General features: G+C 41.9%; 1 protein-coding gene across 1 annotated transcript; it reads right to left on the bottom strand.

Moving 5' to 3' along the window:
• Nucleotides 1–12072: 12072 nt before the first annotated feature.
• On the bottom strand, nucleotides 12073–13522 carry LOC308352206 (olfactory receptor 2F1-like). Its single transcript, XM_080818297.1, has one exon. It carries the CDS (start codon nucleotides 13238–13240, stop codon nucleotides 12299–12301), a length of 942 nt encoding a protein of 313 aa, XP_080674423.1. The 5' UTR covers nucleotides 13241–13522; the 3' UTR covers nucleotides 12073–12298.
• Between the last annotated feature and the right edge of the window lie 214 nt (nucleotides 13523–13736).

A 13736-nucleotide genomic window follows, 5' to 3' on the forward strand; every position in this document is an offset into this window, starting at 1 on the left:
ATTTGACAGACAGATCATAAGTAGGCAGAGAGACAGGCAGAGAGAGAGAGAGAGGGGGAAGCAGGCTCCCCGCCTAGCAGAGAGCCCTATGTGAGGCCTGATCCCAGGACCCTGGGATCACGACCTGAGGCGAAGGCAGAGGCCTTAACCCACTGAGTCACCCAGGCACCCCGATTTTTGCTTTTTTTTATTGGCTGGTAGGAGCTCTTTATATCTTAGAGAAATTAGCTCTTTGTTTTTTATATGAGTGGCAAAACATTCTCCTACCCCCAGTGTTTTTTATTTTAATTTTTCTTGATACCGATATTAATTTTAAAACTTTCCTTATTTTGAAGTAATTATAGAATCACAAGAAGTTGTAAGGACAGTACAGAGCCTTAGGTGCCCTTCAGCTAGCATCCCCCGATGGTAGTGTCTTACATAGCCGTAGTATGATAGTGAAACTGGGAAACTGATAGAGGTGCATTACAATAAGAAGTCTACAGATCTTATTCAGTTTCCCCTTTTTCAAATCTGCATTCATGTTTGTGTGATTTGATACAATTTTATTCCATGTACAGTTCGTGTAGCCACGATTGAGGCACAGAACTGTTCCATCATCACAAAGGAACTCTTTCGTGTTACCCCTTTGCATTGTACCCTCCATGTGTTTTTTATTTTTTATTTTTACTTTTATAACAATCGTTGTTGTTTTTTTTTTAATTTTCTCCCAGTATTTTCCTGTGCATTTTTATTTGGTGCTTTTATTTATTTATTTACTTATTTAATTTTATTTTTTCAGTGTTCTAAGATTCATTGTTTATGCACCACACTCAGTGTCCATGCAATATGTGCCCTCCTTAATACCTACCACCAGGCTCACCTATCCTCCTACCCCTTCCCCTCCAAAACCCTCAGTTTGTTTCTCAGAATCCACAGGCTATCATGCTTGGTCTCCCCCTCTGAATTTCCCCAATTCACTTTTCCTTTCCTTCTCCTAATGTCCTCCCTGTTATTCCTTATGCTCCACAAGTAAGTGAAACCATATGATAATTGACTCTCTCTGGTTGACTTATTTCACTCAGCATAATCTCCTCCAGTCCCATCCATGTTGATAAAAAATTTGGGTATTCATCCTTTCTGATGGAGTCATAATATTCCATTGTATATATGGACCATATCTTTATCCATTCATCTGTTGAAGGGCATCTTGGCTCTTTGCACGGTTTGGTGATTGTGGCCATTGCTGCTATGAACACTGGGGTACAGATGGCCCTTCTTTTCACTACATCTGTATCTTTGGGGTAAATACCCAGTAGTGCAATTGCAGGGTCATAGGGTAGCTCTATTTTTAGTTTCCTATGGAATCTCCACACTGTTCTCCAAAGTGGCTGCACCAACTTATATTCCCACCAACAGTGTAAGAGGGTTCCCCTTTCTCCACATCCTCTCCAACACTTGTTAATTTTGGCCATTCCAACTGGTGTGGTTTTGATTTGAATCTCCCTGATGGCTAATGATGACGAACATTTTTTCATGTGTCTGTTAGCCATTTGTATGTCTTCTTTGGAGAAATGTCTGTTCATGTCTTCTGCCCATTTTTTGACATTGATTATCTGTTTTTTGAGTGTATAACAATGGCTTTCACCATGCAGATTTTTTGTTGTTGTTGAATTTATTTATATATTTTTTAAAGTTTTTTTTTTTTTTAAGATTTTATTTATTTATTTGTCAGAGAGAGAGAGAGAGTGTGCACACACAGGCGTACAAGCAGGGGGAGGGGCAAATGGAGAAGCAGGCTCCCCACTGAGAAAAGAGCTGAATGTGGGACTCAATCCCAGGACCCTGAGATCATGACCCAAGCAGAAGGCAGACGCTTAACTGACTGAGTCATCCAGGCATCCCTTGCTGAATTTATTTAAAACAATAATGAAGGATGGCATTTTGTCTCATAGTTTGAAGGTATTCCTCACTGTGATATTAAAAAAAAATGCCTTTTGGTTTCTTCTAGTGCTTTCATTTTTATATTTAAATACTTGACCCTTCTGGGATGTATTCTGATACAAGATATCCTATATGCATAATTTTTTTCCCAAAATGGTTAGCTTATTACCTTAACACTTTTTATTGTATAATTTTTTCCTTGACTGATTTAAAATGCTACCTTTTATTATTACTAAATTCCTATACATGTTGGTTTATTTCCAGACTTTCTATCCTGTTTTGCTACCTTGATATAGTCATGTGCCAGTACCACAGCATTTTGCCTATTAGGTTTATGATGTTTCAGTGACCAGTAAACTAGTCTTTCTTCATTAATCTTCCTTTCTAACTTTCTTGGCCGTTATTTAAAATATAATGGTGTCTGGTCCCAAACAAAAATTCCTTTTTAGGAAAATTAAGTTGGATATAACTAAATGTATAATTCAACATAAGGAGACATACATATCCATGATGTTGTATCTTTCTGTTCAAAAATACGGTATGCTTTTCCATTTAGTCATGATTTCTTTTATTACTTTCAGTAGTGTTTTAATTTTTAAAAATACATACCTTTTACATGATGTGATGTGAATGCTTATGTATAATTAACCCTTTATGCCTTAGTTTCCTGGCATATTCACTGAGGTAATAACAGTTGTCTCGAAGTAATTGCAAAGACTAAAGTAGGTAATATATATGCATGACATGTTAGTGTCCTTCATAACTTATTAATAATAATTACAGTATTAGATAGTTAATATTATTTTTAAAAATTATTTTATGTATCTGCATCAGTATGAAGAAAGTTGAGAAACCCAAGTATGGTGAGGACCTTTCTAGACACCAGGAAAAATTAGTGGTTTTTAAAATTTTTTTTTTTACTCCTCTTGTTTTTTTCCCCATTCTTTTAATTTTTTCAACTACTAAATCAGAACAATATGTTAAATATGAATGAGATAAAGAAAAACCACTTGTGGTGGGTAAGGAATCATTGAGAAGGGATTCTGATGCTGAAGGAGGTCACTGGAGACTCAGTGGGTGGGTGACTTTCAGAGAACAGTTCACTTAAGCAGCTTGAAAAAAATTGTTTAAATTCTAGTTAGTTAGGATATAGTTTAATATTAGTCTTGGGTATACAATATAGTGATTTAACACTTCTATACATTATCTAGTACTCACCACAGCAAGTGCGTTCCTTCATCTTCATCACCTGTTTCCCCTATCCCCCCACCCATCTCCCTTCTGGTAATCATGTTTGTTCTCTGTAGTAAGAGTCTGTTTCTTGGTTTGTCTCTCTCTCTCTCTCTCTCTCCCTCTCTCTTTTCCCCTTTTTTCATTAAAAATTTTTTTCAAGCCCCTGTACAGGGCTTGAACTCATGACCCTGAGATCAAGATCTGAGCTGAAATCAAGAGTTGAAAGTTTAACCGACTGAGCCACCCAGGCGCCCCTGTTCATTTGTTTTGTTTCTTAAATTCCACATAAGAGTGAAATCATACGGTATTTGTCTTTCTCTGACTGACTTATTTTAGCACTTCAGTAGCTTTTGACATCAGCTAAGGGAGAGAAAGAAAGAACTAAGAGTTGTGTTTTTTCTTTGAAGACATAAAGGGGAAAGGAAAAAACCGGATAGGAATAGTAAGAGTTACTAAACATTATCTAGCTGTCTTTAAACTATGTTCTATATTATGCATTGTCATGTCACTATATTGAGCTGTTCTGTTGAGAAAAGAAATGAAAAGACTGAGAAAATGTATTGGAGATTAAACCAGAGGGAAATCAGATTGATTGGTGGACTTTGGACCATGTGCTAGACCTTCCTCAGCCCTCTTCTGGTAGCACATTTCCTAATGGCAAATTCGGTTCTGTGGTGTCAGGAAAGCTTAACTAAAAACCCCTGTCTTTATCGACCCATGGGAAATATCACAGATCACTGCCAAAGGTTTCACAGAAGACATTTTATAAAATTTAAAAACATAATGCAAACAATATATAAGTCACAATGTGTTAACATTGTAGAGGGCCACAGATTGTTTGAGAATGTATTTGGTGAGCAGATATTTTTGGGGTGTCTATCTGTAGACACGCCCTGTGCTGAGGATAAAGTACTGGGCATTACAGATGGTGTTTCTATCCCCATAGTGTTTATAGTCTCATGGAGAGCCCGGCAAAGTGTCTAGTCATACAAATGAGCATATCACTACAAATGCTTGAGCAGGTGATAACATTGTGGATGAGATGACATTTAAACACACAATTCCAGGTGCTTGTAGACCTGGAAACCCATCAGTGAATTCCAGTCTGGGAAGCATTCTCTCTGGTGGTATCTTGGCTGTGTGATAGTGTGAAGCAAAGAGTGCTTTAGTAGGGGGTGATTTTTGTTCTGGATAGAAGAGACAGGATTTGTGCTTTCCTGACAAAGCAGGGAGGTCTTACCATCAGGGATCCTCTACCATGAAATTCCCAGGTCTGTTCAGGATGGCCACGGAACAACGTTCCCATGTGCCCATTTACTCCCTCCTTTGTCTCTGAGTGACTCTAGAAATACTCCCCTAATACATAGTTCCCAGCTCAGACCTGAGTTTTTCTCTCCTATTCTTCACACATTGGCTTATTCTCCATGAAAAAAGATAAAAGTGTGAAGACTTTGCCAGGCTAGTGCTTTTGGTGAGACTCAGACCCGTTTTGTGAATCAATATTAGAAAAGCAGATTCCAGATCCCTCCTTAACCAGAATGGGACCTGTCTAACCAGAGGGTTACCTCTTGAGATACGGCATGAGATCAGAAAAAACAGGGTTGTCACCGCTTACAAAAACACCAAATAAACTGTTTATTTTTACTCAGGCTTCAGAGTGTTAATCAGATGGAATGGCTAACTTTTCATTTAAAGAAAAAAAAATAAAGTAGAAGGCACTTTATAGTTACACCCTCTGTTCAGTCTCAACTTCAAGATCTGTTCACTTTTACTTTTAACATTTCCCTATCTCTTAAATAATTTGTAGTCTGTATTCTTCCCAACTCTTTTGGTCTTTGAAACCTTATCTACCTGCTCTACAAAGTCTGCCCTAATTAGAGGAAGTTGAATTACGAATAGCTGTTTCACTTACTCCCTCTAGTTAAGCATGAAATAGAGAATTTGTTGGACTAAGGGAAGAAAAAGTCTGTGCTACTTGTTTTTGTCTAGTTAGTCTAACAGTCCTTCTCTAGAGAAACAGGACAGCTTCTGGAATACCCTGTAAGATATGTTATTTTCCCATATCAAAAACTCTCCTATGCCAGGGCCTCTAAAACTAATTATTTGGCCTAGTTTTCAGACCCCTACAAAGTCCACCCCCTCTTTCCAGCCTTACTTCTGCCTCATAAATCCTCAGAATGAAGTCTTTGCACTAACCAAACTGGTTTGCTCACTCTTTCCCAGACAAACCTCAGTTTTTTCAACCTCCTCACTTCATCTGTGTGGTTCCCCCGCTCACCAAGAATAGAGATCTCTCTCTCGACTCCCTCAACTGTCCAAATCTGACCATTTTCTAAGGCCCAAAATAATTTTTTCTTCTTCTTTAATCTGTCCCCCACCCCTTTTTAAAGAATTTATTTATTTGAGAGAGAGAGCATGAGAGTGGGGAGGGTCAGAGAGAGAAGCAGACCGTGGGCTTCATCCTGGGGATTCCCGGACTCGGGGATCATGACCTGAGTAGAAGACAGACACTTAACTGACTGAGTCACCAAGGTACTCCTCCTTTAATCCCTTTGCAAACTATCCAGATTTTTCCCCTTCATGGGAGAATTTCATGAGTTCAGTAGGGTTTTTAATGTGTATCCTGTATTTAGTAATTAACCGAATATTCCCTTATTTAACTTTTTGCATTTTAAGTTCTTTTTCCTTTTTTGGCACTTATCTTTTATCTTTTTAAATAGTCTCCAGGTTGTTGGGAAGGATCTCCTATCAGACTTTGTGTGTCTCTTATGGTACCTGGAGTGGTGTATTGCACACAAATCTTTTTACTGATTGATATTTCTTTCTGAGACCTGAATGGTGTCCCAGGTCCATCATGCTCCTAGCATCTGGGAGGAGGGTGTTGGGATGATAACTGAGGTGAGGAAGGGCTTCGGGCTGGTCACAGAAGAAGTGTTCATTAAATGTGGTATTTGGTGATTGACTGTAAAGATGAAGTTGACATTTAGGGCAAGGGTAAAAGTGGTTGTGGGGATTATTTTGATGTTCTGCCAGTCAACAAATGTTTAACATTTTTTTTTAATTTATTTATTTATTAGAGAGATCGAGCAAGCACAGGCAGACAGAGTGGTAGGCAGAGGGAGAAGCAGGCTCCCTGCCGAGCAAGGAGCCCGATGTGGGACTTGATCCCAGGATGCTGGGATCATGACCTGAGCCGAAGGCAGCCACTTTAACCAACTGAGCCACTCAGGCGTCCCATGTTTAACATTTCTGATTGGCGTAAACTGCTTTTGAGTCTTGATGAGAACTAGTCAGAGCTACAAAGATTTCAGAACTTGTCATTATTTATGTTCCTTCAAAAACAAAGAGTACATTTTTCACACACAGACACGTGCACAGTTGCACAAATACTGTTTCCCTTAGTACAAGTTTCACTGTCCTCAGGAAGCAGCCTTCTCTTTCCCCTTCTCAGCTTGTCTGTATTTCTCTGTTAACACAACTAACTTCCTGCCCAGCATTCAGCTCTGGGCCCCACCAGCACCACAACACTGGAGCCACCATTATAACTGGGTGTGTGTGACACTCACAGGCCACATGGTTCAGCATGTGGTGTCCCCAGGTGTGCAGGCACATGGTGACCACTGTCTCTACCACAGAAGTCACCAGGCTTATAAACCAAGAGACAGCTGCCATGTAGCACAAGGGGTCACTGATAGCCATGTAGCAGTCATAGGCCATAGCAGCCAGTAGCAAGAACTCAGTACTCCTCAGGGCCCCCAAGAAGAAGAGCTGGGTCCCACACCAGGTGAAGGAGATGGTCTTCTTTTCCAGAAGGAAGTGCACCAGCATCTGGGGGACCCCGCTAGAGGTGTAGCAAATGTCCACTACTGAGAGGTTACAGAGGAAGAAGTACATGGGCAGGTGCAGGAGGACAATGAGCCCATTGCCCAGCGGGGTCGCAGATAGGCAGCCCCAAATAGGACAAACAGTCCAGCCCGGGTCTGCCTGTCACTGGAGAGCCCCAGGAGGACAAAGTCACTTTCCCAGGTCAGGTTGTCCCTCCTCATGGAGCAGGTAAGGTAGGTGGCTAGCACGAGGAGGTAGCTCAGAGAGGCCAGAATCAATCAGAATTCAGTTTGGGCCTGAACAAAGGACTATAAGCAGAACTGCAAGAACTTGAATGTCTTCTCCATTAGACTCTGGGCCTCTTGAAATCGGGATCTTTTGTGATTTTCTCTTTCTTTTCTTTTTTTTTTTTCTTTCCTTCTCTCTTTCTTTTTGAGAGAGGCACAGAGAGAGTGCATGCAGGGTGGAGGTGGGGCAGAGGGAGAAGGGGAGAGAACCTTAAGCAGGCTCCATACCCGGCATGGAGCTCCACCCATGGCTCAGGACCCTGAGATCATAACCTGAGTCAAAATCAAGATTTGGATGCTTAACTGACTGAGCCACCCAGGTGCCACTGTGATTTTTCTTTGTATGCAAAGATTCCTAACAAATGTTTCACAATAAAATTTTTGTTGAGTACACAAATTAAAAAAAAAAGTTTAAAGTAGTGGCCTTGAGGATTATTCTCTGATCCTAAGATACAGGACTTGTGTTCTGGACTCCCTCCTTGTCCTTACTGCTCTCACTGGAGCTCATGGTTCTTCCTGTTCCTCCCACAGGCCAGGCTAGGTCAGTGACAGAGAAAATCGCTCAACTTAGTTCTCAGTGTACTGATTAATAAGGCTTATTCCTGGGTTGATAAGATCAGGGCCTCAATTATATTAACTATAATTATGTCCCAACTTCTAGTGATTATGCTATTTCCTTGGTGAAATGCTGGCATTTATTTGAATGGTAAAGTAAGTGATTTATAAAAGGTGAATGCATACATCACTTATTTGCAATGATAGCATTTGGAACCTGACCGTGCCCACAGATGGAGTCAGTAAGGGAGTGCCTCTGAAACCCTTTGAGCTTTGTTATGTGTAAATCCTTCTGTCGTTGCAGAGGCAGGTTTGCCCTTGGAACACCTCCCTATTTACTTTGCTGGTCTTTAGCCTCTACCAAAGGATAAGATGTCATATTTTCCCTCAGTACAAATGTACTAAGCAATTTTATAATCTTTGTTTATCTATATATTAATAGCAAGTCTCCCTAGCTCCATTGCCATATTTACATTGTGTGTCTTTGCAACATGGTGGAAGGAGATAGCATTATTGGCTAGTTTAGGAATAAGGAGAGACCACAGAGACACGGAGAAGAGTCTGACTGCTGGAAAAGCCCATTTGGATGCTCACTAGGGAAGCTTGAGATGGAAGGAAAGAACTCTACATACTAGGATTTGCCTATGAAAATCCCACACAACCCATGGTGGACACCAGGGCAGTGCCTGCCGCAGTAGCTACACAGTAGAATCACCTGGCACACTTAGAAGACTCCAGAAGCCCAGACAAAACTCCAGAGCAATTAAGTCACAATATCAGGTGAGTGACACACAGATATTAGTATATTTGTAAATTTTAACATTTCCCAAACAAAATGTGAAGCTAAGTTTGAGACCCACTGCTTTAGACAGAACCTTTTAATCTTATTTTTGAAGATTCAAGACATATTCTTTTTGGGAGAGGAATATGTTTTGAGATAAACCTGGAAAGTTTTTGTGGAGGAACAATCTTTTGGGCTAAACTTCTCATTCTTTGTTAGAAAAAGTTGAGGCCAAGAGAGTTTAAATGATTTGCCTGAAATTCCACTGAATCAGTGAAAAAGTGATCCTTGATATGTTGCCTTTTTGTGTGTGTGTTGGGTCTTCCCTTAGTCTTACTTTCTTAGGTCTTGCCCAAAAAGCAATGTTTCAGAGTATCTTAGACCCTGGGAAGAAGTAGTAAATATCAAGTGAGATTGTGTGTGAGAAAGCCCTCATAAATTTCAGAGCATTATCTAAATGAGAAGGATTTGTATGAAAGATAATGAGAGATGAGTCACAGAATCCAATGATATGGAAATGAAAACAATTCAACCCAAGTTTTTCGAATCAGGCTCTCTTTCTAACTCAAAGATTAGGCTCATGGCTGGATGGGGGTGAAGAGCATGGAGTCCCTGGACACACCTCTGTCTAGCTAGTTAGAACCCACGCTTTCCCTCCTTTCAGTCCTTCTGTATCCAGAAGGTGTCACTGTAGAAAATGCTAAGAATAGACTGGCTTTGGCAGGGTACCCCACTGATTTTCTGAGCCCTGCACCTGGGATGGAGCCCCATTCCCACTGAACCTATTTCCTTCAACACTGCAGTAAGTAGCCAAACTTTACTTCCCAAATGTGGCTCCTAAGTGTCCAGAACACCATTAACTGAAATTCTCACCAGGGAAGAGAATGAGATGCAAAATGAGAACAGAAGGGAAAACAAGCTGGAAAGAACTTTTAGGATCATCATGTCCACCTTGTTATTTTACAGAATGAGGAAACTGAGGTTCAGGGAGCAGGAGTGATTCTTTGAGGTGGTTTTGCCAGCTAGGCTCAGAGCTGGAACTGGGTCTGGAATCAGGACCATATTCCATGTTCTTCCTGCTACATCACATGTGTGATCACTTGGAGGGTGGAGTGTATCACAGCAGGTGGTGGGGAGCAGCACACCCACAGAATGATTTGTGTGACAGGTTTGATTTTTGTTGGGGGGAGGGTGATGTCAGGAAAGGGGTAGTGCTTAAGATGCTGCTCTTGGGGGACTTGGAGCTGCTGCAAAGTGATGCAAGGAAACTGGCTGAAGGGCAGTTTGGAGAGGCCAGCCGACTGGTGGCCCAGTTCATTAGATATCTGACCTCCTTCCATTTTATCGTAGACTAGGGTATCACACTGCTCAGTGCTAGACGTTCCATTGGTATATGATGAAGATAAAAGAAAATACATTAAACTGTAAGAGCTTGTGATTTGTTCTTCCTTACTAACTAAAGAGAAAAACTGAGGTTTCCTTGCTGTACAAAATGCAGACACTGGGCAAAGAGCAGACAAACACCTAAACACGGAGGCACTAGAGAAAGGAAAAGATAATTTGTTGATTTGGGAAGAGAACTTAATAGTTACAGAAGAATCTAAAAATGATGATGAGTTAAAACATTTTGACTGGAGATGGGGCTGAGTGCCTTCCATGGGATTGGGAGCAGGGAGGAAGGGAGGCTGATGAAGGGATGAAGGGTATTGAATCCATTTCTGTTAAGTATCTAAAATAGGCAAATCCATAAAGGCAGAAAGCAGATCAGGGTTGCCAGGGCCTGGGTGAAGGGAGGAATGGAAAAGGCCTGCTTAAAGGGTATGAGGTGCCCTTTTGGAGTGTTGAAAATGTTTTGGAACTAGAGAGACATAAGGTTGAACAACATGGTGAATATACTAAATGCCACCAAGTTGTATACTTTAAAATGGTAAAAATCATGACTCATATGTTATGTGAATTTTATCTCGATTAAAAGAAAAAGGTTTTACTAGAATTTAAAAAGGTACTCCAGGGGCACGTGGGTGGCTTAGTGGGTTAAGCATCTGACCCTTGATCTCAGCTCAGGTCTTGAGTTTAAGCCCCGTGTTGGGCTCCACATTGGGCTCCATGTTGTGCCTGGAGCCTACTTAAAAAAGTAAAAATAATAAAAAAATAAAAAGATACTCCATTTCCTCCTCCACAAACTTTTGGCTTTTTCTCAGCAGATTGATTAGAAGTTTGGATTACTCTCAATTTATGTTTTTTTTTTAAATTTTAAAATATTTTATTTATTTCTTAGAGAGCAGAGTGAGAGAGAACATTAGTGGGGTGTGGGGAGAGAGGGAGAAGCAGACTCCCTGCTGAGTAGGTCGCCAGATGCTGTTGTGGGGCTGTCATTCCAGGACCTTGGGATCATGACCTGATACGAAGGCAGTCGCTTATTGGACTGAGCCACTCAGATGCCCCTCAATTTATGTTTTTTTAAATTTATTTATGGGAAGACAAACCAGATATCTGTAATATTTAGGTAAGAGATACTTTTTTTTTCTTTAAATATTTTATTTATTTATTTGACAGAGAGAGAGAGAGAGATCACAAGTAGGCAGAGAGGCAGGCAGAGAGAGAGGGGGAAGCAGGCTCCCTGCTGAGCAGAGTCCGATGCGGGGCTCGATCCCAGGACCCTGAGATCATGACCTGAGCCGAAGGCAGAGGCTTAACCCACTGAGCCACTCAGGCGCCCCAAGAGATACTTTAATTTTTAAATATTCTAAATATTTTTCTGGACAAAATTATCTCTATTTCACTTTCCAGATTAGAATGCTTAGTGTTCAGTCACTCATTGTTTGTTACCAGAGTAGAGCAAACTTGGAAACAGATTCCTTGCTGAGTAGCTCACTTGGCTCACCTCTGATGGTGTGTGGCATGATAGTCAACTGTGAATTCTGAACACATCTCTCTTTTCAGAAGAGTATATCCTTAGACCTGATTGTGTAGAAAGTATGTGTTTGGGATTCTGAAGGCTTGACTTTTTGGCCAGCCATTTGCCACCACTGCAAGCCTGAGAGCGTGGAGGCATGCAGACTGACGTTCAGATGACTCATGCACAGTCCAGTCCTGTTCATCAGGGCTGTGTGGGTTATTACTATGTCTTTGGCTCCATGTCCCTGTGTGAATTCCCCACCCTGCTGAGCTGGGCTGGACCATGTGTGAGTCACATGGGTGACCTTTGCACCTCTGGCCCAATGCCTGTTCCATCCCTTGGGCACAGTGAATTTTGTAAATTACAGCTCCCGCCTTCCCTCTCTCTTCTCATTGATTACAGGAACATATAGTTATAGATTTTTGAAGGAAATATACTTTCCTGACATAAGTTTTGTGCATTGATCTGACTTCTGATTTGATCTTCTTTTCTAATTCGTATATGCTGGGGTAGCTTTTTTTTTTTTTTTTTTCCACTTAGTTTTCTGTAGTGTGTATGTATTTGTAAATTGTAATTCACATTTTTAGAATAAGTCAGGGACCAAAAATAGAGCCTAGGGATATAATCCATTTCCCCGTTACCTCAAACGACAGTGAGTGGAACAGACTGTGGTCCTCCTACCTGCTCCCTTACACCATGCACACGCACAGACAGCTGCATACTGAATTATGCTGAGGACACACACTCCAAGATCTATGGTCTTCAGAGTGAGGCCTCTTAAGACAAAGTTGGATACTAAAGTTTTGATTCAGAACTGCTCATCAGAACTCGACTCAGGGCAGCCTTCATCTCTTTGTTCCGTAAACTGTAGATGAGTGGATTCAGCATGGGGGTTACCACACCATAGAAGAGCACCACCACCTTGTCCTGCTCAGCCGAGGCTGTGGAGTAGGGCTGCATGTAGGTAACCAGGGCCATCCCGTAAGACATGGAAACCACAGTTAGGTGGGAGGCACAGGTCCCGAAGGCTTTGCGGCGTCCCCCAGTAGAGTGGATCCGCAGAATGGCTGCCACGATGTAGGCATAGGACAGTGAGACCAGGCAGCAGGGCACCAGCAGCACCACCACACTGGAGGCCAATATGACCACCTGGTTGAGGGTGATGTCAACACAGGCCAAGCGGACGAATGCCAGTGTCTCACAGGCCACATGGTTCAGCACGTGGTGTCCACAGGTAGGCAGGCGCATGGTGACCACTGTCTCCACCACAGAATTCACCACGCCTACAAACCAAGAGAAAGCTGCCAGCCCAATGCAGCACCTTGGGCTCATCACTGCCACATAGCGCAAGGGGTCACAGATAGCCATGTAGCGGTCATAGGCCATAGCAGCCAGCAGCAAGAACTCGGTACCCCCCAGGGCCAGGGAGAAGAAGAGTTGGGTCCCGCACCGGGTGAAGGAGATGGTCTTCTTTTCCAGCAGGAAGTGTACCAGCATCTGGGGGACCCCACTAGAGGTGTAGCAAATGTCCACCACCGAGAGGTTGCAGAGGAAGAAGTACATGGGCAGGTGCAGTCGTGCATCCAGTCCGATCAGGAGGATGATGAGCCCATTGCCCAGCAGGGTCAGCAGATAGACAGCCCCAAATAGGACAAACAGTCCAGCCTGGGTCTGCCTGTCACTGGAGAGCCCCAGGAGGACAAACTCACTTTCCCAGGTCAGGTTGTCCCTCCTCATGGAGCAGGTGGGTCAGGCTGCCAGGAGAGGAGCAAAGGCAGAGAGGGTGAAGTAAAGGTCTCACTTTAGGAGGAAGGGACAGCCGGACTCTCAACTAGATTGAGATTCTCAAGGACAAAGTCCCTGTTCTGGTCATCCTTTTGTGGCTAGGACCCAGCATGGTTATAATTACAGAGGATGTAATCATTCACAGTAAGAAAATAAAAAAAAGTGGTAGAGAAAGGAAAGAAGGAAAGAAAAAAGAAAGTTAAAAAACAGAAAAACTAAGGAAGAAAGTTTGGACATCAGAAAAGGAGGGAAGTGGAAGATAGGGAAGAAAGGCAGATCTGGTTTGAAGCCAGCATCTGTTTAGTCTCTCTGCATGCTAGGGCCTATACTAGATATCAGACACCTGCCTGGGAACAAGAAAGATGGAAGCATGAGCCCTGCTTTCTTGGTTCTTGTTATTTAATCAGGAACACCAAGATTAAATTAATAATTACAAAAATTAATTAAG

This window comes from Martes martes (genome assembly GCF_963455335.1).
Source record: "Martes martes genome assembly, chromosome: 11".
Taxonomy (NCBI): Eukaryota; Metazoa; Chordata; class Mammalia; order Carnivora; family Mustelidae; genus Martes; species Martes martes.